A 25870-nucleotide genomic window follows, 5' to 3' on the forward strand; every position below is an offset into this window, starting at 1 on the left:
CATTTGGTAACTTACTTCAAGCAAGTGACCACAAAAACCCTGCTATCTGCAAGACAAATACTGCAAGCCTTGGGGTTCATGGCCTCCTGCATTCTTCTAATTCCATATGCAAGACTGCATATGAAGAAACTTCAGTAGTACTTAAAAAGTCTATGGAGTCAACATTGTCACAACTGGGAAACAATGAATATTCTTCGTGTTTCAGTGTTGCAGTCATTACATTTGGGTAATCTGCTGGCAGATTGCCCTCAGTCGGCCTGATTAACAAAGTCTTGGGTCCTGTGTCGGTTGCTGTCCCTTCTTCCATGATGTCAGGTCGTCAGGGGTATAAAACATGCAGCCGACGCCATTACATGAGTCTTTCTTGCTGCAAGGTGCTCGAAGCAGAAGCAGTTCGCAAGTGCCGGTCGGCTGACTCCTGAAATTTTCGTTTTCGAGTTTCAGAACCGAAGTCTTCAACTAAAAGCTTAAGTACACCATTGGGGAACTTTTTCTTGCTCCTTACCGATGTCAGTAAAAGTTAATAATTGCATTACTTGTGGGAAGCAAATACTTCATAAGGATGTTCATTTGTACTGTATTCCTTGCCTAGGCCCTGACCACAACGTGCCTTGTTGTCGGTTTTGTGCTAAATTTAATCAATGCACGATTAAACACTGGTATATTTTTGCTTCTAAATATTTTGGCTCAGGATTTAACTATCCAGAAATGTCGTCGGTTAGCAATCCGACTACTGGAATACCTAAGAAATGCAAAGAAAAAGACAGAGACAGACCGTCGAGGTCCAAAACCGATGACGCTTCTCCTAAGCCAGTTGTCAGTTCGCCGGTACTCAGTGAGATGCTTTCACTGCCCCGATACCCGCTACTTCTGATTCGCAGGCCTCTACTGAGACCCAGACCCAGCGAGATGCTTCAATTATGGAACCCGCGGATGTCTCTACCTTAGATGGGTCCGCAGCCGCTGTGCAGGCACTGGCTTCTGAGGGTGTTTTCAGGCCTACAGATTTGTATATTTGACCGACGCCATCTTCAAAACGAAGGCCAAAATCGAAATCTGTGTCTAAAAAAATTGATGCGTGGGCCACATGTGCAGGCCCCTATGCCTAAAAAACAAATGATCAAAATGGCTGAAGATTTAATTACTGGTATCAGGGGTAGCTAACCCCCTCCGTCTAAGAGGCCTATGCAAGACATTGATTGTGAATCTTCTGAACAGGATTTGTCTATTCCTACTTATGAGGACTTTGATGCAGAGGATTCAATCCCTTCTGCCTCTCCCCCTGAGGATTTTTCTTTTGGGGAAACTTTACATGCTTTAAGGGAACATTTCCACTGGGAAAGTCAGGATTTCTCTGAATCTAAAAAGAGACTTAGGGATTTTCTTCTACTTCCTTAGCATAGGCCTTTGGCTATACCTCCTGTTCTAGACATTGTTGATGATGCATTTTCAGACTCTAGTATGACTCCTGATTCCCTGCCTCCGGCTCCTTGTAAGCCAGACAGATACTACAGGGTTCCTGACTCCCACAAATTCCTTTTCAAAAACCCTATTGCTGATCCTGAAACCATTTCTCAGGGTCCCAAGGGCATAAAGGCCTCCACTGCCAAAAATCCTACCCCTTCTGATAGACTCCAGGGCGCTGGATAGATGGGGTAAGAAGGTTTACACGTCTGCAACCCTGGGAATCAGGGCTTTAAACTGTCGATTTCATATGCTTAAATATCAGCAGCATGTCATGGGACTACTTAAACAGAAAATGATGTTAATCTCTGACTGTGTGGAAAATAAATAATTGCAGGATTTATTGCATTCAGCTGAACAAGGTGGAAAACATACTTTGCAATGGAAAAGATTCTGTGCCTGGAACCAATCACAAGGAATAAGCACAGCAATGCCCAATATTCCTCAGATTCTACAGTACTTAACTGAGATGCTTCACAAGGGCCTATCTTTTTCTTCTATAAAAATCCATACCTTTGCCATTTCAGCTCATTACAACATGGTACCTCCCTTCTTCTCTCATCCTCTGCTAAAGCAGTATCTCAGAGGGACTAAAAATTTAAGACCTCCCAGGAAAGCACCAACCCCTGCATGGGACCTCAATTTTGTTTTGGAAAAACTCACTCTCCCTCCTTTTGAGCCAGCTGCTACTGCAGACCTAAAATTTATCTCATGGAAAACAGCTTTCCTTTCAGCAGTCACTTCAGCTAGAAAGATTTCCGAATTACAGGCTCTTATGGCAGTGGAGCCTTTCATTATTTTTTATCTGGATAGGGTGGCTCTCAGGACCAATCCATTGTTTATGCCTAAGGTGGTATCCAGTATGGCTCTTAATCATACCATTCATCTGCCAACTTTCTTAATCCAAGGGTGAGCAGATTCTGCATTCATTGGATGTACACAGACAACTTAGATTCTACTTAAACAGGACGAAATCGTTAAGAAAATCTGAGCAACTATTGGTGGCATTTGCTGCAGGGGCAGAGGTAAAAGCTATTTAAAAGCAGAGCAGACTATTTCCAAATTGATAAGCAATTGCATTCGTTTCTGCTACATGCACCATGGAAAACCTATCCCCAAGGGGATCAGGTCTCATTCCACCAGGGCTGCATCTACTTCTGCAGCCTTTCTCAGAGGGGTTCCTACCAGAGGCATTCTAGAAGCTGCTACCTGGAGCTCAGTTCATACGTTCACCAAACATTACTCGCCTCTGGAACTCTCTTCCACACTACATCCTCTTATCCTACTACCTCTCCTACCTCTTTTCTATCTCTTTTCTCTCTATGGGAGTCTCATAGCACCCACCCCCACCTACATAACCCTATCTACAACTCTACTACACTACATGCTTTAATTCCATAACCTACTGTTTTCTGTTTTCATATTTATTATTATTCTTCTTCTTCTATGTTTGTGTTTTGTTGATTCATATGATATACCCATAAAGTGATATATCATTTAAATAAATTTTTTATTTTTTTTTTTTTATGTTTTTTACTACAATGTACCTAGAAAATGTTGTCAAATGTTAATGTACATTTATTTCTTTTTGGCTTTCCCTCCAGGACTTCCATTTAACGTTCTTCGTGGCCCAATGGACTATCCTGGTAAACCAACTGCAATAAATAAATAAATAAAATAAATTACCATTTACCTCTCTTCTCTAAATCCAGAGCTGGCTTTGCCAATGCTGTCCTGCAGGGCCTTATAGCTGCTCCTAATGCTATATAATTCCATCCTCCCAACCATAGTTTGGGATTCTACCCAAATGTAATGACTGGAACAGTGAAACATGAAGAACATAGTACAGTTGTGTACACTTACCATAAATGTAGATGTTCCAGTGTATTCACTGTTGCAGCCCTGGTTACCCACCCTCCAGCCTCCTGATTTTCTCTTACTATACCTCTCCTTTCTTTTACTATGCTTAAAAGCCTTTTTGGGTGCATTTGCTTTTGTTTGGAGGTATATTTTTTGTGTTTTAAACTTGTATATTCATATATATATATATATATATATATATATGCATATATATATATGCATATATATATATATATATATATATATATATATATATATATATATATATATATATATATATATATATATATATATATATATTTTACTCCCCATTTGGGGGCACCTGACATCTGGGGCAAGAAAAACTGATGTAATGGTGTCGGCTGCATGTTTTATACGCCTGACGTCATGGAAGAAGGGACAGCAACCAACGCAGGACCCAAGACTTTGTTAATCAGGCTGACTGAGGGCAGCCTGCCAGCAGAGTACCCAAATGTAATGACTGCAACAGTGAATGCACTCGAACATCTACATTTATGGTAAGTGTACACAATTATACTTTCCTATCATACTTTGCCTACGCCTGGAGTTCCTATGGTGGGCAGAGGCCTGCCACCAAAACCAGGGACCAACATTCACACTACCCCCTGCTGCCCATACCCTAACTACAGACACATCGGACTATGCATGGGGGGCTCACTTGGCAGGGAAATGCATTCAGGGCAAATGGAACCCAAATCAAATGCACCTACATATCAAACAAAAAGAAATGTTAGCTGTACAGAATGCTCTGACAGCCTTCAAGGACTACATTCATCCAGGACAACTACTGGTAAAGATGGACAACACCACGGTTATGCGGTACATAAACACTCAGGGGAGTACACATTCCTACTCCCTCTGCAGACTAGCCATGGCATTGTGGAACACGGGCTTAAGCTACCAAGTGCAACTGCAAGCTCAATTCCTGCCAGGAAAACTGAGTACACTGGCAGACGGACTAAGCAGAAATCTCATGGACCCACACGAGTGGAAACTGGAACCACGCATTTTCAACATGTTGACAAGCAAATGGGGGAGCCCAGACATAGATCTATTTACCTCCTCTCAGCACTATCAGTTGGACAAATTTTGCACAAGGACTTCTCACAAAAAAGCCTGGAAATTGGATGCTCTATCCTACAGCTCAGAAAACCTATCAGTCTACGCCTTTCCTCCTCTGCTTCTGCTCTGCAGAGTTCTGCTAAAAGTCAAACAGGACAAACCAAAAATGATTTTGATTGCTCCAGACTGGCCACGCCAACACTGGTACCCATTCCTGCGCAGTGTGTCACAAATATCTCCATGGCACCTGCCTCAGACACCTTCCTTACTGTCTCAGCAGGATAACCAAATTCTGCACCCTCAGCTCCCAACATTGAACCTTGCAGCTTGTCTAATCACTTAAATTCACCCTTATTATCCCTCAGCAATCCTGTGATGGATGTCATTTTGGAGGTGAGAAGACCTAGTACTGGAAAATCTTGTGCTGACAAATGGAAAAGATTCTGTGCCTGGAACCAATCTTTAGGGATGAGCACAGCAGCACCCAATTTACCTCAGATTTTGCAATACTTAACTGAGATGCTTCACAAGGGCCTGTCTTTTTCCTCTATTAAAATCCATGCTTCAGCTATTTCAGCTCACTATAACACAGAACCACCCCTCTTTTATCATCCCCTGCTCAAACAGTATCTCAGAGTGGCAAAGAACTTGAGACCACCCAGGAGAGCTCCTACCCCTGCCTGGGACCTTAACTTTGTTTTGGAAAAGCTCACTTTACCTTTCGAGCCAGCTGCTACTGCAGACTTAAAATTCCTTTCTTGGAAAACAGCCTTCCTCTTAGCAATCACTTCAGCTAGAAGGATATCAGAATTACAGGTCCTTATGGCAGTGGAGCCTTTCATCATCTTTCATGCGGACAGGGTATCTCTGAGGACCAATCCATCCATCATGCCCAAGGTAGTTTCCAGTGTGGCTCTTAACCAGTCCATTCATTTGCTAACCTTCTATCCCAATCCACGAAACAAAGGAGAACAGATTCTGCTTTCCTTGGATGTGCACAGACAACTTAGATTCTACTTGGACAGAACTAAATTTCGAAGAAAAACTGAACAATTGCTAGTGGCATTTACTGCTGGGGCAGAGGGGCAAGTTTATTTCAAAACAAACCATTTCTGAATGGATAAGCCATTGCATTAATTTCTGCTATAAGCACCATGGAAAACCTATCCCCCAGGAGATCAGATCTCATTCCACCAGGGCTGCATCTACTTCTGCAGCCTTTCTCAGAGGTGTTCCTACCACGGATATTCTAGAAGCTGCTACCTGGAGTTCAGTACATATTTTCACCAAGCATTGTCATTTACCAATTTTCTCTAAATCCAGAGCTGGCTTTGCCACTGCAGTCTTGCAGGGCCTTATAGCTGGTCGTAATGCTGTTTAAATCCATCCTCCCAACCATAGCTTTGGGAATCTACCCAAATGTAATTACTGCAACAGTGAAACACAAAGAACATAGTACAGTTGTGTACACTTACCATAAATGTAGATGTTCAAGTGTATTCACTGTTGCAGTCCTGGTTACCCTCCCTCCAGCCCCGTTTTTTTCTCTTACTATATCTCTACTTTCTATTACTATGCTTAAATGCCTTTTTGGTGTATTTGCTTTTGGTTGGAGGTATATTTTTGTGTTTTTAATTTTATTTGCTCCCCATTTGTGGGGGGCACCTGACATCTGGGGCAAGAAAAATTTATGTAATGGCATCGGCTGCATGTTTTATACCCCTGACGACCTGACGTCATGGAAGAAGGGACAGCATCTGATGCAGGTCCCAAGACTTTGTTAATCAGGCCGACTGAGGGCAACATGCCAGCAGATTATCCAAATGTAATGACTGCAACAGTGAATACACTCGAACATCTACATTTATGGCAAGTGTACACAACTGTACTTTCTATACTGAGAAGGCAGGCTTGGCTTAAGGAGCAAACCTTACCAGACTTAAGGCCTATACAGGCCTAACCATAATAATTCCCTGGCTGTTACTTCCCTGGTCCCCTGTCTAACAGGGTGATTGACATGATCCCTGGGGTGAATTTCCTATCTCCCATCCAATCGTCAAGGTTCTTTTTGAAGAGCGCCAAAGAGGCTCTCAGCTTGACATGTATGAGCAGTCTGTTCCAGAGTATGGGGAGTCTCTGGGTCAAGAACCTATCCCTCCAGCATGTTTTGTTCATTGTGATGACCAGGTTTAGATCCCTGGAGCGTGTGGCTCTGAAGGATGTGGATTTCTTTAAGTGTAGCATGTCCAACAGCTCTGGGTTTGACATGGCCTTGTATGTTAAGCAGAGATGGTCTCTGAGCAGGCGATATGCGACAGAGTATAGCTGGAGTTTTTTTAGACAGTCAGCATAGGGCATCTGCTTTTGGCTTGTGATTCTTTTAGTAAGGTATTTCTGTGGCCTTTCCAGTTGTTGCAGATGTCTTGTGAGGTACATATCAAACGAGGCATTGTACTCTATAATGGGTCTAATGAGGGATGAGTACAGTGGGACAATGACCTTTTTTTTTCAGGATGAAAAGCCCTTAATGATGATGTATGTCACATAGAAGGATTTCCTGACTGTTGTGGCGCTGTGGTTATCGAAGGTGAGACCACTGTCCACTTGTGTCCCTAAGTCCCTTATCACACTTTCGATATTTAGTGTACTGCCACTTATGTGGTAATTCATGGGTACATGGTTTTTCCCAAAGGGGATAACTATACATTTCTTGGTATTGAGCTTGAGCCCATGGCTTTGGCACCTAGCATCTGTTTCTGTAAGCCCCTTTTGTAGAATATCCACATCATTTGGGGATTCAGTAATGGCTCCCAGTTTGTAGTCATCTGCGAGCTTTGTTAGCCAGAGTCCCTTAGTGCTGGACTGTACTTCAGAGAAGTAGATGTCAAACAAGAGCGGTCCCAGGACTGAATCCTGAGGTACTCCACATGTCACTTGCCTGGAGCTGGATTTTGAGTTAGCTACTTTTACAGTATGGGTTCTGTCAGTAAGCCAGTTGGCAACCCATCGAGTGACGTAGGGGTTAATGCCCAACTTAGTAAGTTTATCTATGATTCCAGAGTGGGGGATGGTGTTGAAGGCCTTGGCGAGGTCCAGATAGGCTGTGTGGACTGCCTTGCCCTCATCCATGGCTCTGGATACTGATTTAAAGAAGTCAATTAAGTTGAGGAGACAAGATCGGCCTTTTACAAAACCAAACTGGGTGGGGTCCAGTGTTTGAAGGTTGCCAATGCCTTTGTTTATAAGTCCATGATAATGCATTCCATGGCTTTGCAGATCAGGCCCATCAGACTGATGGGACGATAGTTCCAAGGATCCAAGGTGTATCCCCCCTTGTGGAGTGGGATAACTGTAGCTGTGCGCAACTCATTGGGCACGAAGCCTGAGGTGAGGCTATGATTAAACATGACACTTAGGTGAGGTGCCAATTCATTTTGTATTTCATGTAGTACACAGCCCGGGATGTCGTCTGGTCCCATGGATTCTGTATTCTTGGCTTTGGAGAGTGCATTTTTTACCTGTGTGGCCATGATTACCAGACTTTGGCAATCTTTTGTTATTCAGCTGGGCCCTTTAGGGGGTGAGAGGGGGTGAAATTGGCACTGAATCGATCAGCCAGGATATTGGCAATATCCTTGGGATCAGTATATTTAATGCCATTCTGTTGTAGCTCAGAACAGATCTGAGCATTGCCATTTAGATTCTTGACATAACTATAGAATGCCTTGTGGTTGTCCTTGGAATCTTTGGCAATTTTATTTTTGTAACTTGCTTTGGAGGATTTTATGAGCGATCTCAGCTTCTTACTGAGGCTGGTAAGGGAGTATGTTGCATCCTGGGATTTTCCTCTTTTCTGCAACAGTTTCTTCCTTCTGTTGTATAGTTTGTTTATGGCAGGGGACTACCAGATAGGCTTCTTTTTTTGGGGGGAGAGCATCTTGGTTCTATTTGGAATGGCACAATTCATGCATGAGTGGATGTGCTCCTGCAGTGCCTTAGTGTAGGATTCAGCAGTTGAACTTTCAGTTCCTGCTTGCACGGGTGTCTTGAAGTTTGCCACTTCTGACTTGAGTAGCATGAAGCTCGCTTTGGAGAAGTTTTTTATGGAGGTTTCCCTACTGGGGTGTGGGGGTGGGATGTGGATGTCAAGGATGATTAGCTTATGGTCAGACCTGACCAACGAGGGGGTGACCACTTGCGTGAAGCATCAATCTCCCATGTTGGTAATGACCAGGTCTAGGATATTTGAGTGCCTGGTGGGACTCTGGATTAGTTGATTCAGGGCATTGGAATTTATGAATTCCAAGAACCATTGGGCTAAGGTGTTGGTGCCCGAATAGTTTTCCTAATTAATGGCAGGGTAGTTTTTGCTAGGCTTTCAGCTTTACAGAGTGGCCAGAGTATTGGAGACATCAGGGAGGAGTAAAGGAGGTGGAATTGGTTTGTATATCAATGAAGATTGATGTAATGATGTCACAGTGTTAAGTAAAATGTGCTGCCCTGACTCAAAAATGTTTTGTGTTAATTGTAGACCTTTTTATTCACTTCAGGAGTTCTCTTTATTTATTCTGGTTAGTGTTTACATTCCACCTCAAGCCTGTGTGAGGGCAGCACTACAAAAACTGTCTGATCAGATAATGTGCTTGGAGCAGAATTATCCAAACTCCCTTCTGATAATTCTGGGGGATTTTAATAAGGCAAATCTGAGCCATGAACTTCCTAAATTTACACAACATATAAAGTGTCCTATCAGAGACTGGAACACACTAGATTATTGTTATACAGTATTAAAACATGCTTAATACACTGTCCCCCATGCAGCTTTTGGCTTTTTTTTACCACTGTCTGATTCATTTGCTTCATATCTATAACAGCAAGTTAAAATTTGTTATACCTGTGATCAGTACAGCGAGAAGGTAAACTATTGAGGCAAAGCTGAATCTACAAGCCTGCTTTGATTGTACAGATTGGAATGTCTTTGAAGATTCTGCTGCTAACTTCCATGAAATGGCAGACACAGTAACATCGTATGTCAGCTTCTGTGAATATGTGTGTCTCCGCTAAGACCTGGTTAAAATTTAACAGCAGCAAACCTTGGTTTACTGCTAAACTGAGCTTCGTCAAGCCAAGGAAGATGCCTGTAGACGTAGGGATAGAACACTTTTTAAACAGGGAAAGAATACAGTGACAAAAGAAATAAAGTGGCTAAAAATAACTATTCTGAAAAATCTGAAAAAAACTGTTTTTAGCCAGTGATCCTGCATCAGTGTAGAAAGGTCTACAAAACATTATAAACTACAGGAAATCATCCCCTACACTGCAGCTAATTACCAGCTGGCTGATGACTTCATTGCTTTTTACTACAGGTTTGATAAGCCTGAGGCTACAAATGACACAGTTACCAGCTCTGTCAGTGTTTAGACTTGTATGACTCTCTCTTCCACACATTCTCACATTCAGCCTACATTAATTATGTCTGAGGAGGATGTGTATCATTTTTTTTTTTAAAAGAGCAAATTAAGAAAGCATCTGGTCCAGAGGTTCACCCTCCTGTTTAAAAAACATGATGATCAACTGGCTCTTGGTTTTACTCGGATTTTTAATAAATAATTAGATCTGTGTGAAGTTCCTTTATGTTTCAAACAAGCCACAATCATTCCAGTGCCTAGAAAATCCACTATAACAGGACTGAATGATTACAGGCCTGTTGCTTTGACATCAGTGGTCATGAAGACTTTTGAGAGGCTGGTGTTAGCTCACTTGAATGATATTACACCTCCCTCATTGGACCCCCTTAAGTTTGCTTATCAAGAGAACCGGCCAGTGGATGATGCAGTTAATATGGGCCTGCACTATATCTTGCAACATCTTGACAACCCAAGGACATATGCTAGGATTCTGTTTGTGGATTTCAGTTCTGCATTTAATACAATAATTCTAGAACTTCTTCACTTGAAACTTTCTCAGCTTTCTGTTCCTACTTCCACCTGTCAGTGGATCAGCAATTTTCTAACCAGTAGGAAACAACAGATGAAACTGGGGAAATTTGCATCTAGCTATCGCACAATTAGTACCGGTGCCCCCCAGGGATGTTTGCTGTCCCCACTGCTATTCTCCCTCTACATTAATGACTGTGCCTCTAAGGTCCCCTCTGTCAAACTTATTAAATATGTAGACGATACAACTATCATTGGACTTATCAGGAATGGTGATGAGTCTGAATACAGACAGGAGGTTGAGCAGCTGGCCCTTTGATGTGGACAGAGTAGTCTGTAACTGAACACTCATAAAACTGTGGAGATGACAGTGGACTTTAGGAGGGGTACTACAATATTATCCCCCCTCTTTACATTTAATATCGTTGTCTCAGTTCTGGAATCCTTCAAGTTTTTGGGATCTGTAATCTCCCGGGACTTGAAGTGAGAGACCAATGTAGGGTCCATCATAAAAAAGGCACAACAGTGAATGTACTTTCTGCGATAGCCAATGGAACTTTTTATTCAGTTCTCTACAGCAGTCATTGAGTCTGTTCTCCATAACAGTATGATTTGGATCGCTGTCTAATTATGACAAAAATAGGTTACATCAAATAGTCAGGTCTGCTGAGAATATCATTGGTGCTAGTTTGCCCTCCTTACAGGACCTGTGCTATTCCGGAGTCATGAAAAGGGCAGGGAAAAGTCATCACAGGCCCTTCACATCCAGACCACCAATTTTTTAAACTATTACCATCAGCCAGGCATTATAGATTAATACGCACCAAAACAGGCAGGTATAAGAATAGATGTTGTGCTGTCCTAGCTCACCTTCATTCTTACTGGTTCAGAGCCGATCCTCAGCTCCGATTTGGATGAATGCACTAGCACGAAGTCTTTTACTTGGCTCATGGCTAAATAGGTATCCCATCACGCAATGGTGTAATTCCCCAGATCTCGTTTGCCGCTTTTCGAGTTTGAATGCTTTCTTCTTGGCTGTATTTTTTCTTGTCTTTAGCTGTAATGTACAGAATTAGTCTAGCTTGAGCAATTTAGATAGTTTTTCTTCTGTAGTTTGCGTGTGCAGTTTAATCTTGCTACTGTGTCTACTTGTTGGCCATCGTTAGTCGCAAGGCCATTTTTCCCTTTTCCCGTCAACCTTTTTCTGTAGAGTAGTTGGTTAGAGTGTGTATTCCCTTCTCTGCGTGTATTAGCTCATTTAGTTAGAGAGCCAAGTTCTCACTTAACTTAGACCGTTTGTCTTTTGTGTCCTTTGTTGTAGCTCTACTAGGTCCGTTTAAGTTAGAGGGCCAAGCTGTTCCTTTCTTTTTTCAATAGATGTGCTGTGTTATTATAGTGTGTTACTAGAATTTTTAAGTATTGCATGTGTTAGTTTTTTCTATAGAGGTGTAGTTAGCGTTTTCTTCTTTTTTAGTATTAGTAGTTGTGTTTCCTTCTTATAATGTGTAAGGAAATCAGAAAGAAGGAACCTAAGCCATCTGGCTTTAAAAAGTGCCAGAAATGTTCGCAAAAAATGTCAATTACTGATGGGCATAATATTTGTGTTTATTGTTTGGGGGCCATTCACCTCCAAGAGACATGTACATTCTGACATTCTTTTTCAGCTCCTGTGTCTTACAGGAAAAATAGAACAAGCTAATTCTCAAAGGACTCCTGACAACTTCTTTTGATGAAGCTTTACAGAGTACATGTTCTTCAAATAAGTCCCCATTCTCTAAAGGTGACATGCCTATGAAAAGACCATCTCCCTCTTCTTCAGCTCATTTGGAACCACCTCAAAAATTGGACGAAACTTCAGAAACATCAATCTCCTTGGCTCCACAGCCCTCAGAACCGAGGGAGATCATTGAGTTGGACAAATCAAGTCTTTCGGCTCCACAGTCTTTAGAGCCGAAAAAGACTACTTTTCGGAGCCGATCCACTGAACTAATACTGGTCTCCCCTAACTTGAGATCTCCCATATTGGAGAGATCTCACTTACCAACCCTCTTCTCCAGGTCCTCTAGGAGCTTGTCGGACGATGATGTGGACAAGGTGGTGTGCAGACTTTTGAAGCTGCCAGCGCTGGCTAAATTGTTTTCGGTTCTGACACAACCAGTTTCGGAGCCGTCCAAAACCATTACATCCACGACTATTCCCCCTCCAAGCCAAGCTGTATCTTCAGAGCCAGAATGCCAGATACTACTTGCTGTAGACTCTTCGGTTCTGAGACCCCTCCAGGAGATTTTGGAACTGATCCCTGCTCCGACACACTCATTGCCTTCTGGGGTGTCTAGGAGCCGAAGTTCTCCGGTCGGCTCCAGGGGACACTCAGACCTGAGTTTCTTCGGTTCCGAGTTTACCTGTCAGAGCTTCGGCATGGCTGAGCTCAGTTCCTACATCATGCTCTGAGCTGATCTCTGTGGAGCCGGGGATTCCCTCTGTTTCCTCAGAAATGGAGGTGTCCTCGGAGCCAGGGGATCTGCCTTCGAGTTGATGCGGAGTGTGCTGTCCCCACCTACAGTTCTACACAAGGATACTGGTATTCTTCCCCCCAAGGCATCGGCTTCTGTCTCGGCACCACGCCATCCACGAGACAGCAGAGATTCAAAGCCTCAGAAAGTCCCATTGGGTGAACCCCGCTCTTCCAAGACCTCACCAGAATACCCTTCTGAGGAGGCTCCTCGAAAGAAAACATGAAAGAGGAAGCAAATAGACTCCCCTGACGAGTCCGTTACCTTTGACACTGACTTCGAGGAGTCAGAAGGGTCCATACAGTCGTCCTGTGAAGATATCTCCATTGCAAATATCTTAGAAATCCTGAAACAGAGACGTGGCTGGAAAACCATCAACCCTTCTGATGAGGAGTCCGTGTATCTGAAGGCTTTTGGATCTAAGACTTCAGCCTCCTGGGTGTCTCTGCCTTTTGATGAGCTATTGGAGTTGGTTAGTCGAAAGGCATGGGAGTCACCAAGACACTATGGAGCCAGTCCCTTGGAGGCTAAATAAGTTCTTATCAGCTCCATCTAAAAAAAGATTTTCTCACAAAAGGTGTTGCTGTAGATGCTGTTGTGGTGGCAGCAGCCACCAAGAAGGAACTTTCTGAAACATCCTCGTCAGTCCATCCACCGAACAAGGACGCTCGGACGAGATATGGGAAGTGTATTTTTTCATCAGTGACCCTTAGATCGCCTAACTACCTTACACACTTTGAGACTACAAAGAGATCTCCTGAAGGAGTTAGGAAGTATTTCCAAGGTTCATTAGCTGCAAGGGTCTTAGAAAAGATAACCTCTTAGCTATCTACCTTAAATTCCATCATTAACTTCTCCATGAGACTGATATCCTATGCAGTGGATGGAGCAAGCAGAGCTGTGGGTTCAGGAGTTTCCCTGAGGAGACACTCCTTAATGCGCTTATGTAACTTTGCGGAGCATTTCAAGTCATTTTTTGTCAACACCCCCTTTGATGGTTCCTCACTCTTTGGACCCAAATTCAAGGACACACTCACCAGATGCTAGCTGGAACAGAAAACTCTCTCTGCCGTTGGAGTACATTTTTCCGTACCTTCAAGACCTTACCCTAAAGGTCAGAAGAGTGAGAAAATGTGGTTCAAAAGATCCCAGGGAGTTTTTCAGGACGCACAAGGTGAACCCTTCCCCAGGGGCAGAGGGGGAGGCAATACCATGATTCCTTTCATGGCCGACCGTACTAGCAGTCCTGAAAGGAGGCCCATCTACTCTACTCTGGAGGGAGTCTGAGGTGGTTAACTTTGTACCCAGAAGCATGGCGAGATATCACAAGAGACAAGTGGATAGAAAGTATAATATCCAGAGGTTATTCCATTCCCTTTTGCCATCCTGTCCCACAGATCAGAACAATCCCAGATGTTCCACCCAGTCAAAGGAAAAAAAACAACTGTAGAAATTCAAAACTTGCTAGTCAAAAGAGTCATCCAAAAAGTCCCCGCAGACCAAATAGGATTCGGAACTTAAGATTCTTTTTAGTGCCAAAAAGAACAGGGGACTGGAGACCCATATTGGGCCTCAGCAAACTAAACAAATCCATGAAGAAGTCCAAGTTCCGAATGGTGACACTGCAGCCAGTTCTTCCCTTTGTAGGAAAAGACGATTGGATGTGCTCAATAGACCTCCAAGATGCGTACTACCACATAAAAATGGGCAGAGCATCAAGGAGTCATTTACACTTCTGTCTGGGAGCCATTCATTATCAGTTTCGATCTCTGCCCTTTGGTCTCACTACAGCCCCCAGTGTGTTCATCAAATGCATAGCAGTAGTCACAGCCCACTTGAGATATCTAGGGTTCCAAGTGTTTCCATACCTAGATGACTGTCTCCTAACTGCCATCACCAAGCATCTACTTCAACAGGTGAGAGACACTGCACTTCAAATCTGTTCTCAGTTAGGCATAACAGTGAATTTACAAAAATCTGCCTTGTTGCCCTGTCAACATATTACATTCATAGGCGCAGATCTCGACACCATTTCCATGATGGCACATCTGCCTCTTGACAGAGTTTCTGTTCTCAAACAACAAATAACCGACCTTCTACACAGAAACAAGGTGAAAGCAAAAACAATTTTGAAAGTCCTAGGAATCATGGCTTCAACGATCACCCTAATTTCTCTAGCCAGGGTGCATATGAGAATTCTCCAATGGCTCCTTTTTTGCACAGTGGTCGTTACAAGAACTTCCCATGCCTCACCAAATCAGAAATACAGAGTCATGCAAGATAGATGATCCATGGTGGCTTCAGTCCGACCACGTGACTATCGAGCGACCTTTTGTGCCACAACAACCTGTAGCTATGGTGACTATGGACGCCTCCCAGATGGGGGGGGGCATTATCTGGGTAGAACAGTCCAGGGCACATGGTAAGAACATGAGGCCCATTTGCACATCAGTGTTGTAGAGATGAGAGCAGTGCTTCTAGCGTTGCAAGCACTCACGATTGCAATCCAGTCAGACAACATGTTGGTAGTCTGGTACATAAACAAGGAGGAACTAGGTCATACCCACTTTTTCAAGAAGCGCTGAAAGTATGGCAGTGGCCATTCTCTTCCCAACATTTTGTGGTAGCAACGCATATCCTGGGGAAATCCAACGTGATAGTGCACAAACTCAGCAGGGCGATATTAATGTCTCACGAGTGGTCTTTAAGCCAAAACATAACGGAGAAGATTTTCCAAAGATGGGTCCAGTCTTGCTGCGATCTTTTTGCCACTCCCATGAATACCAAATGCAGCAGCTACTTTGCCCTAATCCCCCCTATGGGGGAGACACCGAGAGATGCACTTGTTCACGATTGGCCCACGGGACTTCTGTATGCCTTCCCCCTTTCCCCTGATACCCAAAGTCATTCAGAAAGCAAAATCCTTGTGAAGCAGGCTGATTCTCATTGCTCTATATTGGTGATTTGGTTCCCCACTCTTTGGCCTAACCTACAGGAGAAACCATGGGTTCTGGACCCAGTTCCAGACCTTCTGACCCATATATCAGGATCACTTCTCCTGCTCTCCAAACCCTCAGTTTGACAGCTTGACTGCTCCACTTCCAAACTTAGGCTTTAAGACTTCACACCAGCTGTAAAACACATTTTGGTATCCTCTCACAAGGCTTCTACCAGTAAGTTATAGTCTAGTAAATGGAAGAGGTTCTCCTACTAGGCAAAACCAAGAAACATTGATCCCTTTTCTGCCCCAGTTAGTTCAGTTTTAGAATTTCTTGCAGAACTTTTCCAGCAAGGTTCTGCAGCAGCTACAATTGGAGTTCAACTGGCTGCAATGTCTTATTTTCACATTGGTGAATACACTCCTAACCTGATGTCACACAAATTGTGTAAAGCATTCTTAAAAGGCACTTGCTTATTGAGACTTCCCATAAAAGTACCTCTCTCGCCATGGGATCTGAATTTTGTCCTGAGGCACCTAACCTTACCTCCCTTTGAACCCTCATCATCATTTCTCTCTTGGAAAACTATCCTCCTAGTAGCCATTACATCTGCAAGGAACACGGCCAGATGATGACTGGCTGGAACGCATTCCTCTATCCTCCAGCCAGAAACAGTAAGCTCACAAAAGGGCTCATAGAAACAGACAATAGAAACCAGGCTGAGCCGCTCAAGCCAAAAGCCAAACACCAAAAAGTGCTCCCAAATTACCAAAAACAAAACAAAATTACAACATACCCACAAATATTAGGGACACAGAAGAAGAATTTGATACCTGAAAATCCCACCCAAGTTGATCACCACCTCTCATAACAACCACGTGGCCAAAGTGGTTAGAAACATTTGATATAGCCCACATAATCATGAAGGGGTCTCATCTAGAGATTAGGGGTCATTCCGGCCTCTTTCCCTCATCCTCATCAGGCCCAAAATCGGTGCCCCAAAATGGTACAATGCCCTTAGCAAACACACCTGCATACTGCAAAAGACCCAAAAAAGACCTCACAAAGACTCAATCAAAGGGGTCACAGATGCCAAGTTAAAGAAACTCCAGCTCTACTCAGTGGCATCAGCTAATGCTCAGCCGTCTGTGAGTGCCTGACCTGTGCCTGCAAGGCCATGCGGAATCCCGGGACATGCTGGGACTCAAAAAATCCATATATCATCGTCCATCGAGCTACACGCTCGAGACTTGAACCTCAGCACTGAAATAAACATGCTGAGGCTGAGGGACATAACCCAGAGGCTCCCTTCACTATGGAATAAAATCCCAGTCCAGGTTAGGCAGAGGTTAGTGTGAGACTCTCTCTGAGGGAGGAATCTTGATGAGTGGATGATCATCATAGGTTTACGTATCACTTCCTTGTGTCTCAGTTGTTAGACAGCACTACAGTATACTACCTCAAAAAAAGGGCACATAGCAAAATTAATTAAAAATGGGTATGAAAGCCAAACATACTCTGGCTAGGCTTATAAATGCCCTAGGACAGATAGCCTAGTATGAACCTATGAACCTATGAGAGTCTTGGAGTTGCAAGCTCTATCAGTCAAGCCACCGTATTTGATTTTCCATAAAGATAGAGTATCTCTGCAAACTAATCTATCCTTTGTACCAAAAGTTTGTTCCCAAACCAATCTGAATCAGTCAGTTGAGCTCCCAATGTTTTTTCCTAATCATAGCAACAAGGTAGAGTACAAACTTCACCAACTGGATGTGCATAGGCAACTTAGGTTTTATCTGCATAGAACTAAATATTTCAGGAAAACAGATCAATTATTCATCTCCTTTTCAGAAGCAAAAAAGGGCGTGCCAGTTTCAAAAGTTATGCTTTCAAATTGGCTCTCAAATTGCATTACCTTTAAATACACCTCAAATAACAGGAGTTTACCATTCAAAGTTAGAGCCCACTCAGCTAGAGCCTTAGCAACATCCTCTGCTTACCTAGCCAGATTATCAGTGGACGGTATTTGTGCTGCTGCTACTTGGGCAAGACCCCATACTTTTATTACTCATTACAAAGTTGATTTGACCTCCAGGGACAGGGCTTTCCTTGGGTTCCACTGTGCTCAAATGTATACTCCCGTGAGCCACCCAGGAAAATGGTGCTAGGGATGCTGTCCCAACCAGTAAGAATGAAGGCGAGATAGGACAACATAACCTAAAGAAGTTATGTACTCACCATAATGTTTCATGTTTGTTGTCCATCTCGCCCTTCGTTCTTACGACCCTCCCACCTTCCCCCAGCCAAGGGCTCCTTGAGGACTTAGATATGAGATCTTTCTTCTTTAGTGAAGGAGCTCCTCTGAGTTTCCTTGTTATTTCTATACCTGATGTTGCAGGACAAATGTAGACATATTGTTATGATTGGCAGCAAACAAGATCTGAGGAATTGCACCACTGTATGATGGGATACCTATTTAGCCACGAGCCAAGTGAAAGACTTCGAGCTAGTGTAGTCAGCCGAGTTGGAGCCGAGGATTGGCTCTGAACCAGTAAGAATGAAGGGCGAGATGGACAACAAACATGGAATGTTGTGGCGAGTACATAACTTCTTTTTTCTTTCCACAGGCCATCAAGTTTATAAACTGTTAACTCAGCTTATTAGGTTTGGGTATTTTTTTTCCAAGCCTCCGAGGATTCTGCAGTTTTGTTTACATATTGTTAATGCTTGTTTCTTTCAGAGTTTGTTTCAATATTTCTTGCACTGAGTTGCACTTTGCACCTTTTATGTATATGTATATTTGCCTTTTTGTCTTGTTCTTAATAGTTGTATGTATGTTGTTTATCTTGTAGTTGTATGTATGTATGTTATTTATATAATTCCTACGTGGAGAATCACTGAAATCGGAGTCAAATTCCTTGTATGCGTGCATACTTGGCCAGTAAATGTGATTCTGATTCTGATTCAGTAGTCATTGGATGCTGGAGGCCTAATGAAAAAGGGAGAGGTAATTGGGAACATGCTTTGTAGGAGTGTAATGAGTTGGCAGATTTTAACAGTCTCACTATAAAATACTTTTCAGAAATATTAGGGGAGCAAATGGTTGTAACTAAGTCCGTGATTCTTTTGAGCTGGGACTCAGCATCAGCCTAGACATCGTAAGGCCCTGCTATGTGTAGGATGCCAAAAAAGCAATTAGTTTAGAAAGAAAATCGAAATCTAAACCAGCTGTAACTAAAGTGCTAAATGTTATACAGGAGATAAAAGAACTGGCAGTGGAATCTTCAGAAAAGTGAAGGAGCAACTTGCATAGAAGTAAGTAGAATTAGCAAGCACTGTATATGCAGAATAACATTCTGGAGAAGAAGGTGGAATGAGATTTAAGGGACTGTAGAATTGGAGCATTTTTTTTGAAGTGGAGTAAATAATTGTTAAAATGTTTATTGTATGAAACATAACTAGTGTGTTTTCTATTATAAATGTACCAAAGTCACTTTTGCAATTATGAGATGTTCTTCGTGTTTCACTGTTGCAGTCATTACATTTGGGTAATCCGCTGGCAAGTTGCCCTCAGTTGGCCTGAATTCCAAAATCTTGGGTCCTGCGTCAGTTGCTGTCTCCTCTTCCATGACATCAGGTCGTCAGGGGTATAAAACAAGCAGCCAACGCCATTTTCTTTAGTCTTTCTTGCCGCGCGGTGCCCGAAGCAGAAGCAGTTCACAAGTGCCGGTTGGCCAACTCCTGAAATTTTTGAGTTTCAGAACCGAAGTCTTCACTAAAGCTAAGTACCCCATTGGGGAAACTTTTTTCTTGCTCCATACCGATGTCAGAAAAAGTTAATAATTGTATTACTTGTGGGAAGCAAATACCTCATAAGGATTTCCATTTGTACTGTATTCCTTGCCTAGGCCCTGATCACAGCATGCCTGGCTGTCGGTTTTGTGCTAGATTTAACCAATGCACTATTAAGCGTTGGTATATTTTTGCCTCAAAATATTTTGGAAACAGATTTAACTACCCTGAAATGTCGTCAGATAGCAGTCCGACTACCGGAGTACACAAAAAACGCAAAGAAAAGGACAGAGCCAAACCGTCGAGGTCCAAAACTGATGACAGAGCTTTCTCCTAAGCCAGTCGCCGGTACTCAGTGAGGCGCTTTGGCAGCCCCTGATACCTGCTACTTTCGAGTTGCAGGCCCCTACCGAGACCCATGTGGAGTCCGGCATGCCGCGAGATACTCAAAGTATTGTACCCGTGGATGTCACTCCATTGGATAGGTCCGGAGCCGTTGAGCAGGCACCGGCTTCTGAGGGTGTATTCAGGCCTCAACATTTTTATATAAAACCGATGACAGCTGCAAAACCAAAGACAAAAGCAACTGCTAAAGCTGAAAAAACAACACATGAGCCATGGGCACAGGCCGCTATGCCAAAAAACAGATGATCAAAATGGCTGAAGACCTAATTACGATCAGGGGTTCCCAACCCCCTCCTGATAAGAGGCCTAGGCAAGACACTGATTATGAATCTTCAGATCAGGTTTCTATTTCTTCCGATTCCTCTTCTAATCAGGAATTATCTGTACCTCCCTATGAGGATTCTGATGCACAGGAATCTATCCCATCTGCATCACCTCCTTGAGGATTATTCATTTGGAGAAACCTTGCATACTTTGTGGGAGCATTTTCACTCGGAGAGTCAAGATTTCTTAGACTAAAAAAAGAGGCTCAGGGATTTCCTTCTCCTCCTTCAGCACAGGCCTTTAGCCATACCCCCTGTTTTAGACGTTGTGGGTGATTTGTTTTCGGAGTCAAGCCTGACTCCTGACTCCTTACCTCTGGCTCCCAGCAAGCCTGACCGATATTACAGGGTCCTTGACTCACAAAATTTTCATTTAGAAACCCTGCAGCTGACCCTGAAACTATTACACATGGTCCAAAGGGAGTTAAGGCCTCAACAGCAAAAAATCCTACCCCCTCTGACAGAGATTCAAGGGCACTGGATAGATGGGGAAAGAAGGTTTATACATCTGCAACCTTGACAATTAGAGCCTTAAACTGCCAGTTTTATATGCTCAAGTATCAACAACATGTTATGGGATTGCTGAAACAGAAAATGATGTTGATTTCTGAATGTTCAGAAAATAAAGAATTGCAGGAATTATTGCATGCAACTGAACAAGTTGGAAAGCATGCTTTGCAATGTGGTTTTGATTCCTTAGAGGCCTCCTGCAGGGCCGTAGTTACTGGATCTGTGATTAGGAGGCATGCCTGGCTAAAAGCAAAATTTGCCTAATCATGTTAAAGCTAAATTACTGGATGCACCTTTACAGCATGATACTGTTTGATATTAAGGCAGAAGAGGTTTTAAAGAAAATGGAAGACAAAGCTAAGTCTATGCAAACTGTAAAAGACTTCTTACAAGTGCAGCCACCAAGATTCAGTAGACAGTGGCCTACAAAAAACTGGTCCTTTCCTGTGACCGAAAGAGCTCAAAGGGGCAAATCCAGACACCCTAAAGGTTCTAGATACCAGGCACAAGATTCTTACAGGTCAAAGCAATGGGGTGCTTCCACCTCCAAATCTGGAGGGGATAAAGCGTAACCCTACAGAAAACAGTCCCAATGACTTCCCTCTGCCATCACCAAGCACTTACCTTTTGGCAGCACCCTTAGGGGAAAATTAGCACTTTTTGCTCAAAATTGGCAGTTAATAACCCAGGACAAGTGGGTGCTAAACATAGTGTCACAGGGATACAGATTCCATTTCCATACTCTGCCAATGGCAAACGGTTGGCCAGATCTGCCAAAAAATCAATGGGCAGAGGCACAGAAACAGGTTACGTCCCTCATGGATATGGGAGCTATTCAGCCAGTACCAGAACAGGAAAAAGGACAAGGTTTTTACTCAAGACTGTTCTTGGTACCCAGAAAGGACAAGGCCTGGAGGCCAATACTGGATTTATCAATTTTCTGAACACATATCTGGACATTCCAAAATTCAGAATGCTAACTTTGCAGCAGCTTCTGCCCATGCTGGGCAAGAATGCTTGGCTGGTGACATTAGACCTAAAAGAGGCATACCTGCATGTCCCAATAAGGGAATCGTGCAGAAGATACCTCCGTTTCAAGGCTGGCTTAATGCATTACCAATTCTCTGCACTGCCCTTTGGCATATCTACTGCGCCCAGGGTCTTTACAAAGTGCCTGGCACCAGTAATTGCTTTATGCAAACAAAGAAGTATACAAATATATCCTTACTTGGACGACTGTCTCATCTAAGCATAGAGCAAGGACATTCTTCTTCAGCACCTGGCGTTTGTGAAAAGGCTTCTAACATACCTAGGGTACACAATAAACAAAAAGAAATCACAACTGGTACCCTCTCAAAAGATAACATTCCTGGGTGCAATCTTGAATAAAACTGCCCAGATGGCTTTCCTCATGCCAGACAAACAAAGGCAACTGACTACTTACTTCAAACTGATGGCAACAAAAACCCAGTTATCTGCAAGACAAACTCTGCAGGCTTTGGGGTTGATGGCATCCTGCATCCTACTGATTCCATATGCAAGACTGCATATGAGGAAACTTCAGTGGTACCTAAAAAGTTTATGGAGTCAACATTGTCACAGTCTGGAAACAATGATTCCTCTCATTCCCTGCCTACAACAGGAGTTTCTATGGTGGGCAAAGGCATGTCAACAAAACATGGGGCGGACATTCACTCTACCCCCTGCCAGCCAAACCTTAACAACAGATTCATCAGATTATGCATGGGGGGGCCCACCTGGCGGGAAGATGCATTCAGGGCATATGGACCCCAAAACAAATGCATCTGCATATCAACCAAAAAGAGATGTTAGCTGTTCAAAATGCCCTGACAGCCTTCAAGGACTTACTTCATCCAGGACAACTACTGATAAAGACGGACAACACCACGGTTATGTGGTATATAAACAAGCAGGGGTCACACACTCATACCCCCTTTGCAGACTAGCCATGGTACTGTGGGACACAGCTTTGACTTACCAAGTACATCTTCAAGCTCAATTCCTACCAGGAAAAGAAAATACTCTGGCAGACGATTTAAGCAGAAACCTTATGGACCCTCATGAGTGGAAACTAGATCCACAAGTCTTCAGCATAACAAAGAAATGGGGGAGTCCGGACATAGATCTATTTGCCTCTCCTCAAAATGATCAATTGAAAACATTCTGCACAAGAACTTATCACAGACAAGCATGGAAAGTAGGCACCCTATCATTCAGTTTACTCCTTTCCTCCTCTGCCTCTTCTTCCCAAGGTCCTACTAAAAGTTAGACAAGAGAAACTAAAGGTGATACTAATTGCCCCGGACTGGCCCCGCCAATACTGGTACCCAATCCTAAGGAACTTGTCTCAATACCCAGCTTGGACTTTACCTCAAAGACCTCAATTACTGTCCCAGCAAAACAATCGGATCCTGCACAATCGGCTCCAAACACTGAACCTGGCAGCATGGCTGATCATGTAATTATGCAACCAACACCTCTCAGTAAAGCTGTGATGGGTGTCATTTTGGAAGCCAGAAGGCCTAGTACTAGAAAATCTTATGCAGATAAATGGAAGAGATTATGTGCTTGGAATCAAGCACAAGAAACTGATACAGCAAAACCAAATATTCCTCAGATATTACAATACTTGACTGAGATGCTAGAAAAAGACCTATCTTTCTCATCAATAAAAATCCATGCCTCTGCCATTTCAGCTCATTACAATACAGAGCCACCAATCTTTTCTCATCCTTTACTAAAGCAGTATCTTAGAGGAGCCAAAAATTTAAGACCTCCCAAAAGATCACCAATACCTGCATGGGACCTCAATTATGTGTTGGCAAAGCTCACCCTGCCTCCATTTGAACCGGCTGCTACTGCAGATCTAAAATTCTTATCATGAAAAACAGCTCTGCTCCTAGCAATTACTTCAGCAAGAAGAGTCTCTGAGCTACAAGGCCCTCATGGCTGTGGAGCCTTTTATCATATTTTACCCAGACAGTGTGTGTGTCTGAGGACCAATCCTTCTTTTATGCCTAAGGTGGTTTCCAGCATGGCTCTTAACCAAACTATTCCTCTGCCAACCTTTTATCCAAATCCACAGAATAAGTGGGAGAGAATCCTGCATTCCTTGGATGTACACAGACAGCTAAGATTCTACTTGAGCAGGACTAAAGCTCTAAGAAAAACTGAGCAATTACTAGTGACATATGCTGCAGGATCAGAAGGAAAGGCTATTTCCAAGCAGACTATTTCAGAGTGGATAAGCCACTGCATTCGTTTCTGCTACTTACACCATGGCAAACCTGTTCCCAAGGGCATTGGGTCTCATTCCACCAGAGCTGCAGCTACTTCAGCAGCCTTTCTCAGAGGACTACCAACCAAAGACATTCTAGAGGCTGCTACTTGGAGTTCTGTTCACACCTTTACAAAGCATTATCATTTGCCTCTCTACTCTAAGTCCAGGACAGGCTTTGCCACTGCAGTTCTGCAAGGCCTTATAGCCACCCCTAATGCTGTTTAGCTCCAGCCTCCCATTCATAGCTTTGGGATTCTACCCAAATGTAATGACTGCAACAGTGAAACACGAAGAACATAGTACAGTTGTGTACGCTTACCATAAATGTAGATGTTCGAGTATATTCACTGTTGCAGTCCAGGTTACCCGCCCTTAATTCTGGAGTTTATCTTTCCTTCACGATCTTCTACAACCTATGTGGTGTATTTGCTTGTAGATGAAGGTAAAGTTTGTATTGTTACATGTATATATAATATATATATATATATATATATACACACACACACACACACACACACACACACACACACACACACACACACACACATACTTTTGCTAACTTTATGGGGGCACCTGACATCTGGGGCAAAAAAAGTTAAAGAAAATGGTGTCGGCTGCTTGTTTTATACCCCTGACGACCTGACGTCATGGAAGAGGAGACAGCAACCGACGCAGGACCCAAGACTTTGGAATTCAGGCCAACTGAGGGCAACCTGCCAGCAGATTACCCAAATGTAATGACTGCAACAGTGAATACACTCGAACATCTACATTTATGGTAAGTGTACACAACTGTACTTTTTATGGCTCCACTTAATGATTTTACAGCTGCTTAACAGTGTGTATTTTTTGGTAATGTGCCTTTGTTTTGATTTTATGCAAGTTTTTTATTTTATTATTTTTCATATTTTAATTCTTCCATGGAACATTCTGATGCAGAGTCTTAAATGCCTGTGTAGTAAACAAAATGTTGTGCTTGCTGGCCACTTCTTATTTTTATTTCTCACAGGGATAGTGTTTCAGGTCTAATGCAAGTTATACCTGCTTGTGAAATATCCCACACTGAAGTAGTAGAAGAAAAGAATGTACCCAGTACCACAGCTGCTGCATTAAGCTCTACTGCAAAGGACAGTGGATTAAACAATGCCACTGAAGGCATATTGGTTCCATCTGGTAGCACTGAAGATGCTGGCTCAGTTATAGATTCTATTTTAAATGAGAACATTGCCAGAACAAATGAATTCACGCTTGACAGGTAAATCTTTCAGTCTTTATATACTTCAATTAATTTTTTAAGCTCAGTATTTCACTTACTGCAAACGTGTAAACTGCCTAGTAAAAAATTTAAATAATAAGAAATACATTCACAGAGAAAAACAAGAATAAATGCAGCCATGGTGATGTTAATTATCTTCAAACGTGTATCCTAATAAATGTGTACAGATTTTCAGAATTGTAGTTAATATGGATATAGTATTGGTAGCATGTTTGTTTACCTGTCCTTTGCCACCCCCATAGTGCCCTGTTTTAGGTAGTGCCAAACCAACAGACCTACCAAGGTAAACATTCTTGTAATATCAAGCTGAAGATACTACTGTTTAATGCCAGGAGTCTTTACAAGAAATGCACACCCTGGAAGTTCTCCTTGTCATGTGGAATGCTAACATCTGTACAGTTAAAGAGACATGGTTTAAGGCTGTGGAAAGCATCCCATCATTGCAAGGCTACAATGCCAATCACACAT

At 42.9% G+C, this 25870-nt stretch overlaps 1 protein-coding gene across 1 annotated transcript in view; it reads left to right on the plus strand.

Annotated features, from left to right (window-relative positions):
* The window catches only part of LOC122789760 (heat shock factor protein 3-like), a 1295435-nt gene extending 1270032 nt beyond the window's left edge, over nt 1-25403 (plus strand). Inside the window, exon 10 of the mRNA XM_044057197.1 lies at nt 25136-25403. Within this exon, the coding sequence (XP_043913132.1) occupies nt 25136-25385 (250 nt within the window). The 3' untranslated portion in view covers nt 25386-25403. The remainder of the gene's footprint in view (nt 1-25135) is intronic.
* The last annotated feature ends 467 nt before the right edge of the window (nt 25404-25870 follow it).

The sequence above is a fragment of the Protopterus annectens genome, chromosome 15.part0, assembly GCF_019279795.1.
Source record: "Protopterus annectens isolate FY-2018-M chromosome 15.part0, PAN1.0, whole genome shotgun sequence".
NCBI lineage: Eukaryota > Metazoa > Chordata > Ceratodontiformes > Protopteridae > Protopterus > Protopterus annectens.